The sequence below is a fragment of the Psittacula echo genome (genome assembly GCF_963264785.1).
Source record: "Psittacula echo genome assembly, chromosome: 7".
NCBI lineage: Eukaryota > Metazoa > Chordata > Aves > Psittaciformes > Psittacidae > Psittacula > Psittacula echo.
The window spans coordinates 51,089,660-51,113,093 of record NC_137740.1 but is presented as its reverse complement, the minus strand read 5'-3'; the positions used below and the strand labels follow the sequence as shown (position 1 = coordinate 51,113,093).

The 23,434-nt window shown below is 48.0% G+C and overlaps 1 protein-coding gene across 1 annotated transcript; it reads right to left on the bottom strand.

Moving 5' to 3' along the window:
• Window positions 1-4,668: 4,668 nt before the first annotated feature.
• DZIP1L (DAZ interacting zinc finger protein 1 like) lies at window positions 4,669-23,302 on the bottom strand (the record flags this gene model as incomplete). The annotated part of the gene is made up of 17 exons (XM_080624034.1): window positions 4,669-4,832; window positions 5,611-5,662; window positions 7,608-7,747; window positions 8,886-8,954; window positions 9,778-9,861; window positions 10,357-10,549; window positions 11,709-11,845; window positions 12,304-12,348; window positions 13,126-13,156; window positions 13,684-13,818; window positions 14,873-14,989; window positions 15,207-15,368; window positions 15,741-15,865; window positions 16,512-16,596; window positions 17,426-17,959; window positions 23,176-23,226; window positions 23,297-23,302. The coding sequence occupies 17 exons, from the start codon at window positions 23,300-23,302 to the stop codon at window positions 4,669-4,671; spliced, it is 2,130 nt and encodes a 709-aa protein (XP_080480160.1).
• Between the last annotated feature and the right edge of the window lie 132 nt (window positions 23,303-23,434).

The window sequence follows — 23,434 nt, the reverse complement described above, 5'->3', positions numbered from 1 at the left end:
CATATTTATATTCAGTTGTATCCCTCTGGTTGTGGTGAATGCATGCAGACCCCATAGTCATAGCATTTTCCTCCCCAGTGACTCTTTCTACTCAGACACACCTTTGCTTTGCTGCTTGTACTACAATGCTGATCTGCTGTGATATTTAATCTGATTTATGTTACTTAGATGTTTGCTAAAACCTGTGATACCAAAGTGTATTTATTTCTTCTGATCTCTCCAGGGAATATGTATAATCCATTGTTATTCTCATGCTAGATATTTGCTGTAATAGCTGAAAACCTCTGTGTGTGACTGGTGTTCCTGCAGATGTCATCTTTAATGAAGCCAGAAGAATTTCTCATTTAGAATTAATTACAGTTACATTTGGAGCAGAAATCCCAGGGAGCATTAGATGTGTAACTCCACACTGACATCACAACTTTCTTGCGTTAATTCTTCCCCCAGTGATGTGAAGATTAACTCTTTAGTGGGACATTGACTTTTCTAGCCAATCCATCAGAGAGGAAGTTAATTTGAAGAGGTCAGAGGAAGAAACACAAGAGCTTACGTGGGAAGGGAGAACTGTGTGCCTTTAGCATGTCCTCCCACATAGCTCCCAAGTAGTTCTTAGTGAAGTTCTGAAAAGTGCCTATGAGCAGAGCAAAAGGTACTGAGGGATAAGATGGAGAGAAAGAAGAGGTCCAAAACCTCCAAAGCAGCCATTTTTGATAGCTATCTGCAATAGGTTTTAGTCCTAGTTGTAATAATTATATGTTCTCTGCAGGAGTTCATTGGCAGAATTGTTTTGGTGAAATGCTGATAATCCCTTGAGTGGTTTCATGTTCTGAAGGAATCAGAGGTAGAGCTGAACATTTCTTCAGAGCTGAACCTTTGGTAGGTCAAGCTACCACTCTAGCTGGCATCTCTGGTGGCTTGTATGAATAAAGGGAGCAGGCTGTCTCACTGAACATCAGTGCTCTTGATGAGGGTGAACACAAACCATACCAGCTCTCCATAACCGTCAGCTCTCCTGATCCACTAAGATGCACATTTCCAGCGCAGGTCCAGGAGATGTGGATTGACTGCACTTTGGGCAGGTCAGTGAGAGAAGAAGGTAATGCCTGGTAAGGTGCAGCACCAGGGGCTGATAGCTGGAGGAGATGGCCACCATGGTGAGAAGAGTTTCCATTCAACAGAAACTCTTGGTCCCATCTCAGCCTGGATGTTTGCTCCTGCTGCCAACATGGGGAAATCTCTGCTGAATATCAGTGCTGACTCTCCCTTTCATATTAGCGAAAGACTTGTCTTAAGGATCTGTTTTTAAAGGAGAACAGTTTAGTTTTGCAGAGGTAAATCCTGTCTTTTTTTAAAAACACTGGTATTCTGTACAATGGTTTTGTCCCCATCTCTCAGTGCAGATGTAGCTTTTTTGTCCTTTTTGCATGCTGGATTTATTTTTTGTTTGTTTTTAAGTATTTTTTTTCTTTTTTACATTAATATTAAAACCAAAAAAGTCTTTAAGACCAAAACCACTGTTTTCTCTTGTTCTTTCCTTGTCACAAGCAGCAGCTACTGACTCCGCTCAGCTAAACTGACTCCAGCTTTGGGTTCTGCAGGTTCTTGGGAGCAGTTTAGGCAAGTATGTGTGGTTGAGATAAAAAATAGAAGACATTTTTTCTTCTTTGTGAGACATAGTTAGGTATATGCTGAGACAAGACATCAGACAAGCAGATGAATAAGCATCAGGGGACCCCAACCTACTGATGCAATGAAATCAGAAGTCCTTGCTTGAGACCCTGGGCTTGCTGAGGAATACAGTTCAGCAAGTGCATGGCTCTTTTTGGGTTTGAGGCCACTTTGGTCAGGCCAGCTTCCACCTGACTTTCAAGGTAGCAATTAAACACTTGTAAATACTTCTTTGTTCTTAGGAGAGCAGAAAAATTGCTGGTATGCTCTCACTCCTGCCAGCCTCCACTGAAAAGGGGCTGAAAAGCACAGGATTGTTTAATTTAGATAGGAAACACGTAAGTGGTTGTTAGGTAAAGGTACACAGCGTAATGAAAAATACAGAAAAACACCCAGAAAAACTTGAAATCAGGTTTCCAACTGCATTAGAACAAAAAAAGGTGCATGCACAAAGTCACAAGTAAGCACCTTTGAAAGTTACATTTGTTTTATATGCAACACAAATACTCTGACAAACTCATCTAGTCAGCTGTCTCTCGGTTTCACTTTGATGTGTGCAAGTGTGTAGATGACAAGATTGGAGGCAGGAGCATTATGGAGGGCGGCAGAGAGCTGAAACAGAGCTGTAGCAGGAATTCTTCCCCTCAGTTGATTTCTGATCTTCCAGCATCAGTTTTCATTTCCTTACCTCTGCCGAAATCCTGCAGTATTAAAAATATAATGCAGTGAACTTTACTGAAAATAATAAATCAGATTCCAAAGCAGAGAATAATTTATGAGCCTGTTTGCAGTGTAACAACACCTGATATTGCAGCTGCTCCCCCCTGTTTGTTGCCATAATGGACCTTATCTTGTGGTGAGTAGTACTATGAGTGGTGAGCATCGTGCACTGGGGGAATGACAGGGTGAGGAGAACCAGCATCTGCAGCCACTGAGCTATGATTCCTGCTGCAGAAAGCACGTGGTGTTTCCCTATCTTGGGACATGGGCCCAAATATCCCCTTATCAACTGCACTGATCTGTGATCTGAAAGCCCTGCAGCTGAAACCATCAGCTTAGGGAAAGCTCTGGGTCTTTACTGAGAGCAAAGTTCCCTTTTCCAGGCTTTCTTCTGCAGCCCTGCAGGCCAAAGAAGTATGCAGATACCCTAATAGTTTATTGGACTTCAGGAAAAAAGAAGCTCCAAAAGTCCCACAGGATGACTCAGCATTGTCTTGGAGACAGCTCATTGTGTCTCAGTGCTGTTATGTCCTAATGCCCACATGCAACGGACACAAAACCCCATGCCACATCCACAGCCCACGGTGCTAAGGGCGAGCTGCATAGGGAGACAGGATATACTCAGTCTATATGCTGGCTTGGGGAGCACCCTGGGGTCACCCACCCAAAACACAGCCTCTGCACCCTACGCTGTGCACTGCAGGGAGGCATTTAGGGATGAAATTAGGCTCAGAAACTCAGCATCACATACGTAAGTGAGCTGCTCAAAGGAGAAGCATGCAAGGCATGCAAAGGAATGCCATCTTGCTTTGCTGCCTAGCTGGAGTTTTGGTGGAGCAATTCAATATTTGCTATGCTGGACTGGGCTTGCTGGCTTGACCCATCACACAGCAACAGGAGGTTTGTGCCTCTAGAATTCTTCAGCTGAGTAAAACCTGGAAATAATTATTGGAAGCCAGATATGGAGATCTCTTGGCCCCATGAATAAATCCAGTATTTCCTCCTGCTGTTGCTGATGGTGAGGAAGGAAAGCTGGGCAAAGGGTGCGTTTGATAGCTCTTACAGAGCCAAGGAGGATGAGTCAGGGAAACTGTGACTGGTGATGTGTGTGGGTGCATGTGTGCCCGCACTCAGAAATAGGTTTGTTTCCATAAATTTGATTGTCTTCTGAAAAAATGTATATCCTGTTTCAGAGGAGCTTATTAAATATAGGCTTGTCTACTAGAGCAAGTTCTGAAAAGGCTGTATTATCTGCCAGAAGAGCTCTATATAGATTCTTTCTGAGCTTCTGCAACATTTATAAGTATGTAAGAGAACGGTAGACTTATGTGGACTTTGACCAAGTGAAGCAAAGACACGTATCTGAAGCTACAAATTGGACTAGGAGATAAGAACTCTCCTGAAATCTATATGCAATTAAAAGCCCAATCTTCCTTCCTATAGTGACAAGGTTATTGCTTTTATATAGCTGAACAGAGATGAATGAGTCTACGGATTAATAGCACTAAGATTTATGACACTGTGCTTGCCCCAGATATTATGGGAGAATAACTCTCTGGGTGAGGTATTCTAGCTGAATAAATTTGACATGATTTTTCTTTTATTTTTTTTCAGCTTGTCATTATTTGGGAGAGTTGCACTGCATTCAGAGATCGTTAGTGCTATGGTTTGAATATCTACTAATTGTCCAATATATATCCATGCTTTATAGAACTATTACCAATAACTACAGCCCCACAAAGACAAATGTCTTTGATAAAGACAAAACACAAAGTATGGTATTTTAAAGACCATGACACTCTAATGGCATTAAACTCTTGGTAAGGGCCTGACCTTGCAGCATGGATGAGCATGTGTGCTCCAGCCCATGGACCAAGCCTGCGTCACCACCCTCTTCACTACCCATGAGCAAACGGCAGGCTGGTGGGCTGGATTTGACCCGAGGAACAGGCGTGAAGACTTGAGAGGTAAGGGGATGTGCTATCAGGCTCTGAGAAGCACTGGCAGCATGAGGGCAGGGTGCCTGTGGTTTGCCTGCTTTCACTGCTAACAAAGCCGTGCTGTCTTGTGGCATTGCAGCATCCTCACAGATTGAGGGAAATGAATTTTGGAGGCGGCTCTTGTTCCATTGTTGTTTTCCTGCAGGAGAAGTCAAGTTTGTTTCCTTAATTCAGTCACAAAGAAATCTTTGTGCAAAGGAAACATCAGGACACCCATCTGCCTATTTAACCTCGACTGCAAGTGAGAGTCCCCGCTTGCACTTCTGACTACTTTTTTCCACTATGTGCTTTCTGTTGGTTTCATTTTATTCTGCTTTGTTTTGCATTCAGGATGCAGTAATCCACCTGATTGGGGAGCATCTCTGCTGCTCTCCACTGGTTCGGTATCGTGCAGCCCAGCAGTGACAGCAATGTGGTCCAATTTGATGTCATCAAAAAAATATCCTAAGAAGGGGTATACAAGCAGTTGCTTTATCTCAGAAGGAGTCCATGAGGCAACAGGGGAAAAAAAATCAGAAAATTTAAAAAATTGAAAAAATATTGAAAAAAAATTACTTCTTTGCTGGACAAGGCACAGTGATGATGGAGCTCATCTCAGAGTTGCTTCTCCCTTTCTTCTTCTCTTCTCAGAGCCCATCACCTGTGATAACCCAAGGTGAATCTTCAGGCTCTCCCATGTCCACTGCGCATTCTCTGCCACGTGGCTTTGTCTATGTCTGTATTTACTTATTTGCAAGAGTATGAGTGTCACCTTTCCTTTAGCACAAGGCTCTCAGCTATTTTTGGAGTTTCCCAAACACAAGGGACACTTTTCCCCCACCATTCTGTCACTATATGGGCTTGGTGTTGAGTGCATGAAGCTCATTGCAATGACTCAAAAGCACCTCAGGTGTGAAAACTGTTGGTAAAACAAAAGTAAGAGCAATTCATGCGCTGGTCAGCAGGAGAATACGTGCAGGAATAGCAAAAGCAGTCAGACCTGGGGCTGGCAGGGTTTGATCAGCAGCTGGGAGGATGGGTGTGATTTAGATTTTAGTGCTGGGCAGGGTACCTGCCTTGGCACCGAGTTTGCCACGTAGTCAAGGCAAAAGAGCTTCTGCTTTCTGCCTTTTCACTACCTGTTTGCTGGTTTGAGCAGAAACTTCTTTCCCCATTGGTTTGGGAAAACATCCCTCCTTTATTTAATTCATTAAAAGCAGTGTTTGTTATGATCAACACTCACCAAAAAGAACAGCCGTTAAATTAAGCATGAAGTAACACATCTGGCAATAACACTGTAAGCAACAAAAAACACAAGCCAGGTATTGTTCTTAAAACTTGAGTTATTAAAATGGAAAATAACTATTTTCAAGGTATGAAGCTAAAGAGCCAGCCCTGTGGGCATGTATAAGCACATACCAGGAGACATGGGGATTTGTAAAATATGGGGAGGAAATGGGGTCTGGATGTTTGTGAACAGTTTGCTGAAATCATATTAATACACAGTGCCCTGCTTAGCTCTGGTTGCGCTTTCTGCTCCCTAGCATTAAAACCCACATGCAAATGTTAGAAATAGGGAATAGCAGAAGTCTGAGCCAGCAGTGGAATGGGTTAGAAAAGAGAAGATAAATTGAGAAGTGATAGTTTTTCCTGTTGCCTTTTCCAAAATGTCATACTTTTAAGGGATCAGGATCATAAATCCACTGCTCCAAACGTACAAAATACGGAGAGGATTAGGAAAATGAACTAAATCTACACAGATGAGCACTATCAGCAGAGTTTAGCGTATGTGGTCATTTTTAGAGTGCAAAAAATTATCCTTTGAGTTGGAGTTTCCATCTATTCAAGAAGGAAAGGAAGAAGGAATTGGCAACTTGTGGCTTGCTACTCTGTCTGTCCAAGTGCATTCAGGCCAGGTTCCTCCTAGAGCAGGAAACAAGACCCTTTTTATCACCCTCAAAGAGCACCAGCAGAGAGAGGCAGCAAGAAGGAAACCTGCTTTCTCCCTTTCCTGTATCTGTTTTCTGGGCTGCTTTAAAGAATAAAAAAGCCACACACAAGTGCTAGGATGTGTCTGGTGCAGAGAGTTAGACTCAGCCTGTGGGAGGCAAAAGTCATGGCTTTTGGGGCTCCAAAAACCTCATGGCACTGTCAAACATTGTGTTACTGCTTAACGTGCATGATGAAGGGAGAGCAGAAATCACTGGTTTTCAGACCACGCAGCGTTTGCCCTCCCTGCTATGATGCACAGTGGCTCTCCAGGGACCACACAACTCCCTGTGCTGTCTAGGAAAGCCCCAGTATTGGGATATTCCCCGAAAGAGGGACAGCCCTGGGAAGGCTGCAAAGCAGCTCCTGTTTCTTTTCTGGTCTTGTGGCACCATCCAGTGGCTGCTGGCAAAGCATTGCCACTTGCCACTTCCCTGTCACCTCGTGTTGTTCCCTTGCAGCCTGGCTCTGCGGGGCCCTGGGCACCGAGGTGGTTCCCAAAATAGCAGTGATGGCTTGGCTGGGCCTTTTTTCCTTCCTGAAAAAAGCAATATGATTCTGATACTGCCACCAATTTAATTACATCAGCTCTGCCTCATAAATTGAGGTTATGTTTAAGTCTCGTTTTAGTAATTTAATCATTTTGCCATTGCATCATTCCAATTATCACTAGATTTGTTCCAGAGACCTTCTCTCAGTTTGATTCTCTGGCTCTTACTGTTTTGCTCCCAATTATGTGAATCCTGATTTCCCCCCCACAAAGAGGGTGAGTGAACAAACATGTGCCAAGGTGAGTAGCACCAGAAAGGATGCCTTCAACATCAGAGCTAGAGGAAACACAGTGTCCAGGAGCCTCAATTCTGAGCAGCAAGAGCCACCAAGGGAGCCTCAACCAAGCCAAGTGCAAGGTCCTACACCTGGGTCGGAGCAATCCCAGGCACAGCTACAGGTTGGGCAGAGAAGAGATTCAGAGCAGCCCTGCAGAGAAGGACTTGGGGGTGTTGGTCAATGAGAAACCGGACATGAGCTGGCTTCAATGTACGCTCGCAGCCCAGAAAGCCAACCGTATCCTGGGCTGCATCAAGAGGAGCGTGACCAGCAGGTCGAAGGAGGTGATCCTGCCCCTCTACTCTGCTCTTGTGAGACCTCACTTGAAGAATTGTGTGCAGTTCAGGTGTCCTCAGCATAAGAAGAACACGGAGCTGTCGAAGGTGATAAGAAATTGTCCCCATGGCCATTTGCACAAGATACCTGGAGTTTCTTGGTGGGCTGGCCAGTGCTGGGGGATGCCGAGCTCCCATCTGGGAAGAGTTTCACACTGCTGGGCGGTCCCTGTGCCACTGCATCCAGGCGTCTCTCCAAAAGCCTCACCATCCTGGACATGGTTGCCCCTATGCAGGGCACAGCTGGTTTAACAGGGAGCACCAAGGCAAGGTAATGGTACGGGTGGGTGAGAAGGGAGGGGACCACCAAGTACTCCAGGGTGAGCTGCTTTCTAAACAGCTTAAACTCACTAGCACTGCCTGGACCCATCCCAACGGAGCTGTTTCAGGAAGCAAATGTTTTGTGCATAGGATAAACCATGGGGGTTTCCCTCCTTGAGCAAGCACTGGGTGAATAACACCCCTGTGTGAGAGGGGATGCTGGATGAAACCTCTGCACACGCAGCCCAGGTTAGTGGTGTGTGACACAGTACCATTTCTTTTTTGGCCTAGGACACACCAGAGCCATGTGCAAGGAATACTTGCTGATGCCTGTGGTTAATGCATAGGTGAGAGGTGCCTGCCACTGCTCCTCGATTCCCTGAGGGGCCACAGGACAGTCCCCACATCATCTCTTGGCACACAGTTCACAACAGGTTTTACAGCATACAGCCAACTGTTAGAACAAGCTTTCCTTCTTATGTTTGTCAGCCCTTCAGGTCTTGTGGGGTTCCCTGCATCCTCTAGACAGTTCAGTTTCCCCCTGTGGCAAAGGAAGAGCTGCAGATTTACTGTGCTCTAGGAAAAAAGGGCAAATGCCAATATCTGAAGTGGGCTTTTGTCACTACAAGGGCACTACAGGAAAAGGGGTAATGGCTTTAAGCTGAAAGAGGGGAGATTTAGATTAGATATTAGGAAGAAGTTCTTCCCTGTGAGGGTGCTGAGGCGCTGGCACAGGGTGCCCAGAGAAGCTGTGGCTGCCCCATCCCTGGCAGTGTTCAAGGCCAGGTTGGACGGGGCTTGGAGCAACCTGGTCTAGTGGAAGGTGTCCCTGACCGTGGCAGGGGGTTGGAACTGGATGAGCTTTAAGGTCCCTTCCAACCCAAACCATTATAGGATCCTATAAAATACCCTGGCAGGGTTGGGCACAAAAGTTGCTGATAGATAAAGCCATCAGTGCCCTATTGACTGGCTGGGTATGGGTGGGGTACAACTTGTTCCACTTTAGCCTCAGGAAGAAGGTGACGTGGTGGCACTGATGGTACTAACCTGGGCTGTTCCCACCCCTTCATTGACCCACAGCAGTTGCTAAAAGAACAGGCGGTACCTGAACCAGCCGTTTCCTCCAGCGAGTCCAGGTCTGACCCATCGGAGTCAGCCTCATCACCCGGCATCACTGCAGAGAGTCCCCACTTCACGGGGGACAGCTGCTTCCCTCTCAGCATCACTTCTGAGCTGGAACACAGACGGATGGGTCAGATGTGGAGTTGCTTTGACGTCCCTCTTTCCCACTCCTGAAGCAGAGGCAAGGAAGCTCTGTGATGTTCTGGACTACAATCCAGCCCTGAGGAGGGCACTCCATGGAGAAACCTCATGGTCCCCGTGGACTTGGACAAGTCCATCACAACCACCGACTGCAAACACATTGCTGCTAGCATCTCAACAAATACACCCATACCTTGCCTGTGTTTGCTATTGTTTTGCTTGAGTTTAAAACCTCAATCTGGCTTTCTCTTGCTCTTGAAGCAAATAAGTAATTTCTTTTCCTCACCTGCTCTTGGTCACAGATGACCTCCTCTTCTCTGCTGCCAACTCATACTCTCTTACAGTGTTTCTTCTGTGCATTGTCTGGAAGCTTTTATTTTACAACTTTACTGGTTTTGCTCCAAAACCCCAAGAGAATTTGTTCATCCCCTTGCACAGGTTCTGGGAGGGGAAGAAGGAGCCAAACACCAGAGGGAAATGCCCCGTCTGTCTCTAGCACCACATGGTGGGTACAAGCCCTCAGATCTGACTTTGCTGAGTTGTTTGAGTCAGTCCAAACAAGCAGGGAGACTCCAGTTTGTTTCCAAACAAAACCCTCTGTGGTGCCACATTGCCCATCACTTGGCATTTTCCAAAGGTGCTGCTGTTTGGGAAGCATGCAGCATACTTAGGGCCAGATTTAGGGTCCTTAGGCACTGCCTGCCTGGGCATCAAAAGGAGATGGTGGGACTCACCTCTGTCGTGGGACAACTCGGTGGGGTCTTCTGGTCCCCATAATGCCCCAAGGAGTCCTTGAGGGGCTATGCATGGAGAGGGCTCTGCTCCAAGACACAGGGTGAGAGATCACTGTGGCTTCAGGCTCTACTGCAGCTGGTATACTCATGGGCTTTGACCCACGAAGGGACCTGGGGGTCTTCAGGCTTTGAGCTGGAAAGCAATATTAAGAGCAGGGAGAATCACCACCCATCTCCTGGTAGTCCTGTAGGCTGGCCTTGGAGGAGCCATGCAGCCCACCCAGCATGGGGCTGTGTAGAAAAAGAGGGCAAAAGGGACTTGCAAGCACTGCCAGACCTGTGTTTCACTCTGCTGGGGCTTTTGGGGACAGCTGATGTTTTTTCCTGAATATGTCAGGACAACCCACATTGGTCAATATGCAGAGAGCAATTGCAGAGACTTGCATCACCCAGAATGCCTTTTCCTGCCCTTCTCTGTCTTGTTGCCCCACTGGGTAAGAAGACAGCATCCCATGGCCATCGGTGGGTGGCCACAGGTCCCCACGGTTGGTACCTAGAGGGGACAGGAGGTCACTGTACCTGGGATGGCAGAGAGCTGCCGAGGCAAAGCACTGCTGGACTTCTTGCATCGCCTGACTTTCCCTGTCAGTGCTCGGACCAACTCATCCCTCAGGTGGAGGAGACCAGGAAATTTTGCAGCCTTCTGTTGCTGCTGAAGCCTCACCAGAGCCTGGAGCCTTTTGTAGGTCCGAGTGGAGATTCCCTTTGCAACCTAAAGCAGAGGGCAGCTGAGGAGCTCGGCATTGTCCTCCCATAGCACCGGGGGGGGGGGGGGGGGGGGGGGAGGGAACAAGCCCTTGGCAGAATTACCCATATCTCAAGAGCATCCTGCAAGCTCCAAGCCCTGTCCAAAGCCCAAGGAAGCTCTCACCAGGCCTGACACCTGTCATTTCACTGGCACAATGTGTCCTATGCAAGCAGCCCACACTTGCAAAGCCCTCATCTGCTTTAGTAAAAGACTGCTGAAGAGTAAATCTCAGTTATTTTGGGCAATTTCTAGGCTACAGGGTAAGTAAGTGCAGCATGTTCTCTTGGCATGTATTTACAGGAGGTTTTGTGACCATGAATGTCCTGGGCTTCTAGAGTTGTAAAATGATGAGAAGTAAAGGGTGAAGGGGGGTGTTAGTTTGTGAGTCTGGCTTTGGGCACCTATGCTGCTTTAGATGCCACTGCATCTGTTCTCCCAGATAACATGCTGGGGAAATGGGGGACATGCCAGTGCTTCAGCCTATGTGAAATGAACCCAGGAGTGCTCCTTAAAAGCACCTCCAGAAAACAATCACACAGGAAGTCATTCAATCACTGCTTTGTCTTTGTGCCTTCAGGACCTAAACCCAGAAATGCTGCCTTGCTCAGAAACATGGGCTGATGGATTAATGTGGATCTCTGCTGCCTGCCTGCTCCCTGCCCTTGCACCTGCTCTGCAAGGTGCTAGGTGGTGGTGTTGCATTGCCAGGAGCTCGGGAAGGAGGTACTATTTAATATGCTTGGCATGAAAAGGACTTGGACAGTGAAAGTCCCCTTGAAATCCCCATGACAGGGGCTGCTGTGCCCTCAAACACCCTCCTTCCCTAGAAGAGAGGGAGGCCTGGGTAATTTAGCATATGAAAGGCTGCTTGTGAGAAAGATTTGCTGGGGAGATACTAATAACCAGCCTCAGAGATGGGAGCACGGTGGTTTATTCCCTGTGCTACTGTGTGATTCTGCCTCCACCTTCCCATTTGCCTCTCAGGGGACTACTGCTTTTTGTTTTACAGTCTGTTAATGTTTCAGTTCCTCTCCTTCAAAAAATATTAATCAGTTCAGAGCAGTTTTTGTGTTCCTGCACTGGGCTGGCACTGCAAACGCTGGCACTGAAAGGGCAGACTTACCCTCTTGACCCCCATGCCCTCCAGCTTTTCCTCCAGCACTTCTTCCAGGATGTGGCGAAATTGCTTCAGGAGGTTTGGGTTTCTCCGCAGAGCTTCCAGCAGCCTCTGCTTCCCGCCCTGGGCGGCCTCCTCCCTGCCTGGAGTAAAGGTAGGTGGTGCTGGTACCAGTGCAATGGTGCACTGGCTGTGCCCTGGGAATCGGGTTGGTGGGATCCTTCTCCTCCTTGCAGACATAGGCCCCATCAGTCCCAGAGCAAGCAACTGATTGCTCTCAGCAAACTACATCCCTCTGAAAAGGGGCAACTTTCTCCCCTAATTTGATTAATCCCTGTCCACAACTTCTCTAAAATCCCACCTGTGGCCAAATAGCTGCCTGGGACAGTTTTCCCATTGGCAGCAGGGCTGGTCACGGTGCTGTTATAGTCTGTACAACTGAGAGGGGAACAGTAAGCTCACCCCTCTGCCTCCAGCCCACCACCTCATCACAGCCAGCTTTGCACAGCACTGCTTGTCCTCCCTGCACAACACCTGAAGCCAAACACTGGTTTCATCCTGATGCTCTCAGGATAGGGATGGTTCAAACTTTGGTACTCACCTGCTGACTCTTCATCAGCTTCCACTTTGGTCACCTCCTGGGTCACTGCAGAGAAGAAAGGAAACTGAGAGTCAAAGAGGAGCTGAGGTCCCAGCACAGAAGCAAGTGTTGATTGCCACCCGCTTTTCCTATACAGAAAGTATGGACACAAGTGTTCCTTTCGCTCAGGTCTGGCACCATTTCTTGGATACCATCTCCAAGGGAAAACCCGGGGCACTTTCCCACCAAGGCTGCTGACTGGATTATGTCAGTGGGCAAATAGCCATCTTCAGGACTGGGGTCAGTGATGTACCTCTTGGGTATTTGCTAACAGCCATCCTGGTTTATGTTTTCTGAGTAGCAGCACCTGGCCAGGTTTGCAGCTGTGCTGCAGGCATGAGGAAGCGGAGAAGTCCCCGCTTTCTTTCCCTGGCACTTGATTATAGAAAACCCAGACTGTAAAGAAGAAACCACAACATGCCTCAGCTCCTTGTTTTTATGCAAATAACGACCGGCTTAATTTTGGAGGAGGCAAGGTCATCTGCTGTGAGTACTTGATAGAAATCTCATTCCTTTGGGGTATAGCTATAATGCAAAACCCACCCAAGAGACAAGTTAGTTTTGTGCAAGCAACCAGAGCTGTGGTGTATGCTGTTGCAGCAAATCGTCAAGGGACTGAAAGGTGTCCACTCCATGACAGGACATACAGCCAGCTCCCTGGAGAAGACTTCATGGCACACTTTCGTAGAGAGAAATAGAGAAGCAATTGTGATCTGAAGGGTTGTTAGCTATGAAAAGTTCAGCTAGACACAAATTGATTCACTTTAAAAGTGCAGTCATTACCTTCAGGTTTTCCTGCAGAGAGCAGCTTGATCTGTAAAGAAATAGACTGGGCATCATTCAAAGATAATTTCTTTGTCTATAATTTTTGGGTAATTTTTCTTCTCTCTGCAAAGTATTATCATTAGATGCATTCAGAAAAGCAGCAGAAAATAGCAAAAGCCTAAAACGGGCACGTACACTCCCCAAGAGCTATTCCCCTTAAGGAGACCACACCTGTAAGAGGTCAGCTTAGGGGCTTTCCCTTCCATAATACGATCACTAGCGCATCAGATGCCATTCTGTTATATATATGCACTATCCGCAGATCTGATGCAGTTGTGATTCAAAGTGTTGCTCTGGTGACCTACACCCTGGTGGGCATGATTTGTGCCAATGATACTCATGTCATGCTTCGCGTTTAATGAGTGCAGAAATAGCCGAATGTATTAAGCATTACAGAATGGGGTTGAAATTAGGCTTATTCTTGATTCAGCAAACGTTTTAAGGTTGCTTAGAGTTAAATACCTGCTTAAATCTTCCTGAAGAACCAAGACCTTGTTCTTTTTTATTTCCACTTGCCTTCTTCTCCTGGGACTTGGTGAGTATGGGCTGCTCCTTGAGATGGGTGCTGAAGGCATCCATCTGCTGATGGACGTGGTCCATAACTGCCCACTGGTCCTGGGATGGGGCGTCACGGTGTGCCTTGTTCTTTTTCTTCAATTAAAAGGGGCAAAAAATTAACAAGAAGATTTGAACATGGTAAAAATGGGTCTGGAGCCACCTCTTCCCTTCTCCACCAAGGGCAGCTCTCTGGATTTTTCATTCATAATTAAGATGCCTTCCAAAAGACAGATCCGGCTTTGCAGAAGAGGAACGGCCACCTTCAAAGTCTGCTGGTGGCAAGCTTGTGTCTTCTCACCAGCTGGGACAGGATGTGGCTTTGGTCACTGCATTTCTTTTATTCTTTCCCCTTCCTAACATGGCTTTGAAGTCCAGCCAAGACTCACTGGAAGTGTGTAGCCCTGCTTTTTCTTCCTACCACTTACTGGGGTGATCTGCAGAGAGAGCATCTCCAGTTCTTCCAAAAAGACCAAAAATTCTCTGGATTTGAACCATAAAGGAAATGAAGCCTTTTCTGAGTGAGGTGCTTGGGAGCTGCCAAAGACATTTGGCACCTGTCTGGACTTCCTGTGTGCTGTTCTTCCTGTGCAAGTCCTTCAGTGCCTACCTCTGCTCTGCACTCTGCCAAATTAAATACATTGGCTTTTCTCTCCTTGGCTTGTGGACAGGGGGCATCCATGCTCAGAGAAATTCAGCTTCCCTTTGGGTACTGAAAGAAGGCTGGCACCATAACAGCGGTGCCGTTCCTAACTCACTCCATGCTCAGGGGTACCATGCACAGTAAAGGCTTCTTCAGATCTTTCTAGACATCGAGAAGGAGGCTCATTGCTCCTATTTATGTAAATAAATGTATTTTGTTTATTTAAGTGCTTTTCCATATGGTGAACTTCTGCAGTGCTCTGGTGAAGATGGGTTTCCCTGCAATAAGCAGGGCTGACCTGGGACTGTGACATGCCATCTGCACCCTTCAGGACCCATTTCTGAACTCAGACTGTCCATGCTTTACACATGTGGGAGGCCTTTGCTACCTGAACCTGAGCTAAGACCGGACAAAGCAGACATACACAGGTGCATGGATGTGGGTCCCCCTCCATCCAAATGCACCTCTTGGGATGTGCAGTAAGGACACAGGTACAGAACTACTCACCTGCACCGTCATCCTCTCCTGTTCTGCCCGGCCTGATGCCTGCCACCATGCCTCCTTGGTGTCATCATCCCGCAGGGTTCCCAGGTTGGACTTTCTGGCATGAAGCTCCTGCAGTTTCTGGAGTGGGGAGAGGAAGGAGCTGTGTGTTGCACAGGAGGCTTCTCTTTCCTCCTGGGGAACCCAGCCTTGGTCAGCCACTGCTTCTGACCCCAAAATGCTTGCGTACCCCAGGAACTAAGAAATGAGGCCTCTTTGGGTTGTGAACCTGTGATGCCACCTAGACCAGATGAAGCAGAAGGCTTGGATGTCCCCTAGCCTGCTTGTGCTTGCTTACCCCCTCCATGGCACTGCTCCTGCTGGCCATGTCTTTGAATGCTGTGAGGAAGAGCTGCTTCAGGCCATCTATCTCTTCATGGAGCTTTGTCCTCTCCTCCTCTTTCCACCTTTGCAAATATTTCCTGCCTTCCTCTTCTCGCTGGCGAGCTCTCTCTGTTTCCTAAATGGAGTGGAAAAATCAGGGTAGGACATGTCCTGGCTGCAGAGCAGAAGTACCAAAGGCTGGAGCTTTTGCCCTGGTGCCAGTAGGATGAGTCCCAATGCTCTCATTACTCTCATTGCTTCTCAGAGCCTGCCTGCATGCCAAGGGGAGTTCGAGGCAGTACAGCCTCCCATAGGCAGGCATGCTTACACTGTTCTTATTTCCATGTAACATTTCCCCTAGGAACTGGGGGGAAGGGAGCAAATTTTCCAAAGAAATAAACACAAGACCCACCATAAAATCACCTGTGATTTAAAAATGTCCTGCATTTCATCACTTCTCTTCCCACCCCATCTTTTCCAGACAGGCAGCAGTGCCCTTGCCCCATACCTGCTCCCTGTGCAGCTTCTCCATTTCCCTCTCTGCTTCCAGCTGCTGCTGCATCTCCCTCAATTTTGCCTTCAGCTCCTCCACCTCATCCTCCATTTGCTCCACCTGTTTCATCTTCCTCCTCTCTGCAAAGCTCGGGGAAACAGAGATGCTGTGAGCAAGGGTGTGATCTGTCAGCTCCTACTGGGGTTTTGGTTTGGGTAAGGTGGAGAATCCTACCGAAGCAGTATAGGGTTTCGAGGTGGAGAAGCAGGTAGCTGAGCTGCAGGCTGAGCAAATAGCAAAAGGTGGCTGAGCAAATACCAAAAGCAGCTCTTTTGTCTGCCAAGTTCAAGTGCTGGAGGCAGGTGAAGCTGTAACGAGGCCCCTTGCCTCTCACACATCATGTTGCACTTGCAGTTTTCAATGCATTTTGCAAACGAGTGTCAATTTCTTGCCAAAAAAGGGGCATGGGAAAGGCAAACCCCTCTCCCATTCCAGCAAAACACTCTGCCAAACTCCCCAGAGGAGCTCTATCCCATGGAATACTTGGGTGTAGAGGATCCTTGGGGAAACCGAGGCGTAGAGATGTAAATGCACCACAGTTTTGTATTTGACTGTATGTCCTACCTGTGCTTGAGGGAAACGCAGTAAGCAGAAAGCATTCAGTCAATGTTCACAGAAATGCAGAAGAAGAAAGGAGTTACAAGAAGTTATCCTTAACCTCCTATGGTCACTCTGGTGGGAAAACCTGCCTGGGAAAGAGAGGACAGACTTTGTCCCAGTGCTTACCCTTCTCAGTGGTCTCTGTGTGCCGGCGCTGCACATGAGCTTGCAGGAAGGAGCCGTTCACGAAGGCTTTATCACAGAGGTGGCACTGGAGGAGGGGAAAAGTCAGTGGAGGGACTGTAATCTGCAGAAAAGGGCAGTTCCCATGTCCCGTGCAAGGCAGGCAAAGCTTTGCTGCTTTAGAGCAACAGCATGTCGAGACATGGCTGTTGTGTTGGAAGCACATAGATGGAGGGTATTAGGAGTTTCTTCTGTCTGAAACCAAAGGAGAAGGCAGAAGCCAAGATGGTCCTGGAAAAATTGCTGTTTTGCCCAACAGAATAGTGCAATAAGGGAACAAAAGCATCACCAAGGCCCTGGTTATAATGGGGTCATTTGCTAGCAGGGATTATTGGGCTGTATGAACCTACATAATCTGGTTTGTGTGCTTTAACTCTCCAGGAGTGAGTGGGTTGATTTGGTGAAGGGGAAGCAGCAGACACAAAAGGCACATCCAGCAGGCTCCCTGCTGAAAGGGTGGGAAAAGCTGGCTGGGGGTTAAAAGCAAAATCACCACCAAATGCAGGAGCATCCAGAAATCTTTCACTGGAGGATGCTTAAAGTCTGCCTGGCATGAGGTATTCTCCAGGACACATGGATCTCCCGATATCTCCCTATACAGACCTCTTCTCCCGCATCCTGTGCAACTCTAAGTACCTGTAGTTGTCACCTAATGAAAGAAGAGTTTCCTTCTCTGCTGGAAGTGACTTTGCAATCTCCATGAAGGAGATGAACCAGCACTGGGGAAAGTAGCAGGGCCAGGGAGAGCACCTTCTCTGGGGCCAAGGTGTAATCACAGAAGGGTACAAATACAGCGTGCGACAAAGAGCATCCTGCATGGGGACATGCTCTACACCCCTTACACCTTTCCATCACACCTTGCAATAGGTGTTAGGGCCAGCTTGCAAAAGGGGCTGCTGCATGGCAAGCAACTTCTTCCATCTTCTGCTCTCCTCTTTTGACACTTGGAGCTGCACTGCCTGCTCTGCTGCCTGCTGCTGGGTGGAAGCCAGCTCGGCACGAGCAGCTTCCAGGCGCTGGGTGTGCACGGCCAGCCTGGTCCCCAGGCACTCCTGGCAGTGCAGCAGGTACTCGATGCTCAGCTGGGCCATCCTGAGCACCTTGAGCAGGATGGGGTCTGCCGGCTGCCCACAGTGGGGGCACCGCTCCCCATCCAGGTTACAGAAGGTGATGCTGGCAATGTGCTCCTGCAGCACAGCCACGTCCACCTCTCGGGCCACCCGCTCCACGTCAAGGGCACTGAAGCGACGCCAGTCCACACTGATCCGGCGGGGCTGGAAGTGGAAGTGGGGAATGTCCACTGGGATGGTGAGCCCTGGGGATGCCCCCGGCATCCCTGCAGCCCCAGGCACCAGCCGGTGCAGTGGGTGGTAAAAGTCTGTAGAAAAGTGCTGGAAGGCAAAAGGGAAGGTTTGGTTAGGTTAGGGCTGACCTCCCAGGTCCACAGCAACCCCTACCAGCCTGCATACACTGTGAGAACTGGGGAGAGGGGTAGGAACTGAGGAGAGGGTTGGAGCTTACCTTATGTAGCAACAAACAAAAAACCTTCCTTTTCTATTCCCATCCTTACTACCTGCTGCCTTGCCAAATTCTGAAATACAGAAATCCTGCCAGTTTGTTCACCATCTGCTTTTGGTAAGGGAGACTTCTAAAACTGCCAGGTTGGAACTCCTTACAATAACCCATTCTGAAGGAAGCTGTAAATCCCCCCTGAGGGTACCTGTTTTAGGGAAACAGAATTAGCCTATTTTGAAAGCAATACACGATGAAAACTGGACATGCTTTAGTATCACAACAGTCTGCTGCCTTCTGTGGTGTCTTGCTCTGACCTAAACCTAAATCACTGCAAGAAGCAGTGTTTGCTCATTTTCCTAGTAGTGTCCTAAACAATAATTAAAAAAATATTGTAAAAATACCTAGTTTTAAATCTGTGAAATAGACCTATGTTGTTCTTAGTCTCTAGACAGGGATTTGCTGCTGCTGTTTCTATTTCAGCTCTGCTACACCCCCCTGCCACCTCTAAGATACTTCATTTTTTATTGCTGAAGGGCCACTTACCATATTTTTGGGTGCAGATGGGGCTCCCAGACAGGCTGAGTGCTCCAGGATGTTGAGCAAAGCAGCCAGGACAGTGCTGGTGTATTGGTGTGTTGCTGGGTGTGCTGTGTACAATGGTAACAGGAGTCCCAGCCAGCCCACTGCTCTGCAACAAATGTCCTGCCCAGCCTGCAGCTACCACTGTGCTTCCAAACAAACAGGGTCAGTCAATCCAAGGAGGTGCTGAGTAACTGCGTGCATGGTGCAAGAAAGCTAAGCTTTCTTAGGCTGTCCTCTGCTGACTCAGAGGAAGAAGGGGCAGCGGTTATCACTGCCTGTTCACAGCAGGAAGAGTGCCCAAACCAGCTTTTTTACCCCTAATTTCAGTCCTCAAAATGTTGTTTACAAGTGGGAGGCTCCAAGGCTTCCACTTGCCAGCTTTTCTCCAAGGCTTGGCCATACCAGGCCCACAGGGTGCTGGTGGCATAAGCAGAGCAAGGGCAAGGGGCTGTCAGGCTGAGCCAGCCTTCCATGGGTTTACCAACTGACAGCCCAGCAGAAACACTTTCCATGGTGCCTGTGTATGTGCTGGGATAAAATGATCCTGTTCCCAAGTTCTTCAAAGTTCTTTGATGCTGGAACAGCCACAGGATTTCCCAGGAGTTATCTGGGGTTGCACAGGGTGGAGCTACTTAATGCTGCTACTGCAGCCAGTGATGTCTGCAAGCCAGTGAGCATTTTCCATCCTGCAGGACTGTTTTTCCACCCCTACCCAGGGTCTTCACTATACTCACTGCTGGGATTGCTTCATCTGCATGGTACTTGCCATGTCCTTACAGGGCTGGTTTGCTCAGTCCAGCTCAGCATCATTCAAATCTATTGCAACTCTGCAAAGTCCTCTGTCAGGGACACAGGGTCTGCTCCTGCCCTACATAAGCTCATTCACATCTCTGTCTCTCTCTAGTCTACTTTGTCAGGTCATCAGGTACCTTTTTGCCTCTAGTCCCATCTCCAATTAGGGCTTCTCCCTGTTGCATGTAAATACTAGGGGCCAGTGACTGCTCTGAACAAATCTGGATCAACCTGTGTGGCTCTCTTGAACACTTTTTAGCTCTACACTAGTTTTACGGGACCCTCTCTTCTTTCTCAACCTTCTCTGTCGCATGCCACTCCTAAATATGGCAGGAGACTGGAAAGCCTCAGTTTGAGGCTGCAGCTAACCCGGGAAGAGGTCACATACCAGTGCAGACAGAGCATGAAAGCCTCTGGGAACAGCTGTAGACCAGTGTGACATTGTAGTTAACCATAGTTTCCCTCTAGGGGCTGCTCAGTTAGTTTTCTTTTTTGGTGCCTACCCAAAAACACCAGCTTAGCAAGCCCCTTCCCTTCCAGGTTTGTATGGCCAGCAAACATCATTATTGTTGTACCTGATGTGATATATATATACGGTAGCAGCACTACAGTTCAAACAACCCAACCTATTGCATCAGGCAAAGTGAAGTGTACATATATATATGCATTCATATATGTATATCTGTGTGTGTATGTCCAGGTTTAAATACAGCTCTACTCATAGCTGCATGTTACGTAGACCTGTTGGGTAATGGTGCATGGCCCTGCAGGGAAGGTTTTGTTACACGAATTAACCACTCCTACAAAGGAGGGGTTTGCAGGCACCATTAATTAAAAATCCCCTAATGCATCCCCCAGGGCTGTGTTGCACAACTTTGTTAATATTAACGAGGTCTCCAGGCACAAAAGCCAGCTGTGTTTCACCCAGCCCTCAATGCCAATCAATCACAGCAATCACAATTACTCAATGCCCTCAATCGCAGCATTGCTGTGATTGCCCCATCACCTCCTTCAGGTGCCTTCTCTTACAAAATGCTATATATATGAGCCCTCAGACAGCATAGCCATGGCTTCAGCAGGAGGTTGGTTGGATGGTAAAGACACTGCATTAAGGAATCTGGGAAGCCAGCTCTGAAGATATTTTTTTTTCCTCTTCAATCTTTGCCTGTGTTTGCCTAGGACAGTACTCTGCTGATGTAAAGTAGTAAAAGGTATTTTGACTTCCATGCTGTAATGTAATGCAATGTCAGCTGGTGCAATGGAGCTGCTGGCAAAACCTGTCTTAATCACCCACAAGGGAAATGTTCAAAGTATTCCTTCACTAGGACTGAGATTTTGCTCACTGGGTGATAAAGATACCAGCCTTGAGGGATGCAGGTCCATTACAGAGAGAACAGCTTGCACCACCCAGCAGAGCTTAGAGCTGAAGGTGGTCACCTGCACTGTTTCCACTTCAAAGTGCAAAAGCCAGCTGCACCATAGTGCTGGAAGAGCTGGGTTTCAGAAAACATGATGGGCTTTCATTGCATTCCAGGCTGTAAGATGGTGAGTTTTCAGTCTCAGCTCACAGCTGATGGGCCAAGCTGTTGGGTGGTCCTCTTCTCTGCAAACCTCAGCCTTTGTCAGAGAAATTTCTCCTCATTCCCTTCTCTTCTGCCCTTCCCCACTGCCACCTTGGGGCTTTCCTCACCTTCCTGAGCTCTTTAAGGGCTTCTTTTTTAATCTGCGAAGTCTAAAGGTGCCCCAGGTGCCAGCATCTCTCTGCTGACCTTGGAGCCTGCAGACTTTGGGAGGCACCTTACCACAAAGGAGAGAGTTCTCAGGGGACTCAGACTCACAACCTGCTTCAGCAGCTTCCCCACCTCCTCCAGACCCTTCCCAAAAAAGCCATCATCTCCCTCTCTTTCTCAGCTTCTTTTCTTGCTGAAAGGTAAGCTCCTGGGGCTCATATAGGGTGGGTGCAGGAGAAACCGCCGCATGCAAGACCTTTGGTGAGGCTGGCTGTGCTTGCTGCCATAAGCTGTGCTTTGTTAGAATTCCTGGCAGTGCACGCAGGCAGGAGGGAGAAGAGGGAAGGGCTCGGACCTCATCTGAGAGGAGCCGCTACATAACACAGCAGAGCCTTGGAAATACTTCTCGCCTGAGCTCATCTGCAAAGGGAGCTCCGGTGGGTCAGGTCTCTGTCCAGCCCCCAGCCCTGTCCCTCCCTTCCACGGACACAGCCCATGCCCAGAGTGGAGTGCCTGGAGAGTCGAGCCACGGGGCAGAAAACGGCCAATACTCACTTCTTGCTAACCTGAAGAGGGGGGTGAGGACCGGATCGGAGCTATGGCTGTGTGCAGTGAGAAGGGCTGGGAGCAGCCGGGGGCTGTCCAAAGCCGAAACAGGAAGAACTTCATGAAGTCATTGAGACGTGTAGATGTGGCACTTAAGGACGTGGTTTTATGGTGAACTTGGCAGTGCTGGGTTAATGGTTGGACTCAAATGATCTTACAGGTCTTTCCCAAGCTAAACAATTCTATTATTATATGACTTTATGGGCTGAAAACTTAAAACTCGTCCCCTGAATCTGCTCAGCCCAGGGAAGTCAGAGTCACAGAGGAAAAGCAGCTCCTGATGCCACAAGCAGGCGAACACCCCTGTAATGGGATGTGGGGGGGAAGCTAAACCAGTGTGGGCAGCACCAGGGTGTGAAATTGATGTCCCTGGGCTGAGCCATAAGAGCTTCACCCTAGGAAAGGGAACAGCAAAGTACATATGCCCTTGTGTGCAGAGGGCTTTCTTCTCCCAATTAATCCTGCTGCCATTTCTAGATGCAGAATATAGGCTGCTGATTGCAGCATGCTCATTAGCTGCAGTGTTTACAGAAGATAGCATTGTGCAGATGGCAAACATTCCATGACGGGCAACCGATCCACCTCCGCCTTTCTGTTTCCGAGCTAAAAACAGCTGTTCAGGCAGGCTCAGAAGAGATTTGCAAGCTGGCCTTCTTTATAGGGGGTTGGGTGGATCTGGAATTACTCTGGGAAAAGAGTAAATGCAGTGGGATGCATTGCCTTCCAGCAGGAGGTGGCCTGTTGGGTTTAAGTGGGAGGGGTTTGTACAGCTGCACAAGGGTTCAAGAACTGCTGCACCTCATTTCCCGGGTGGTTGAACTCCATTTATTTCAGAGGGGTTTCGGAGCCCTGAAGGGCCATCTCTGCCCTTTCTTGGTGCCTCAGCACCTCCCTTCCAGGGGGAGATGTGACTCTTTGCAGCCTGAACTGATGTCAGAGGATGGAGCAGTGCAGCCGCTGACTGTAAGGAACCCAAATCAAACTGCAGGAGCACAAACATTGCTAAAATTGGACTCATTTTCCAGGGGCATGCAGGGGAAAGCAAACCCAGAGGAGTGGTAGTTTAGTAACCATTTTATTTTCACTAGCACTAGTAAGGTCCCTCTCAAAAACGTAGGGTGAAAAGTTTGTGTGAGAAAAACACAGATTAATGAAAAGACAGGGATTTGGGCTTCTCTTCATTAGCAATTGCTGTCATCCATCCTCTGCTATTACATTTGCATTACACTTGCCTCAGAGGCTTCAGCCCAGCTCAAAGCCTGTTGTCTTTGCAGCTTTTCTGGCATAGGTAGGTAGCCAATATCGCCAAGAGGTGCAGAGATAGAATTCTTCCCAGGAGGCTGTGCATCTCTTTAGGAACTTTTTCCCTTGGAAAAGCTCACTACTAAGGCCTGTAAGTCCATTTGATTCAGGAAGGTTTGGTTCATGAGCACCTGTAAAGAGAGAGAATTGAGGCAAAATTGTCCTTAATGTCACTGGAGGCTATGTCTGATGGATACCCACCACCATTCTGCCCATGCATCTTAGTGTCCCAAGAGAGTAGTGATGATGGTTAGGAAAATGTCTGTCTTTCTCCTACAAAGCCAGCTGCTGACACCAGTGGTAATTGTGTTTTGGCCCCAGGATGGGGAGCACTTTGAA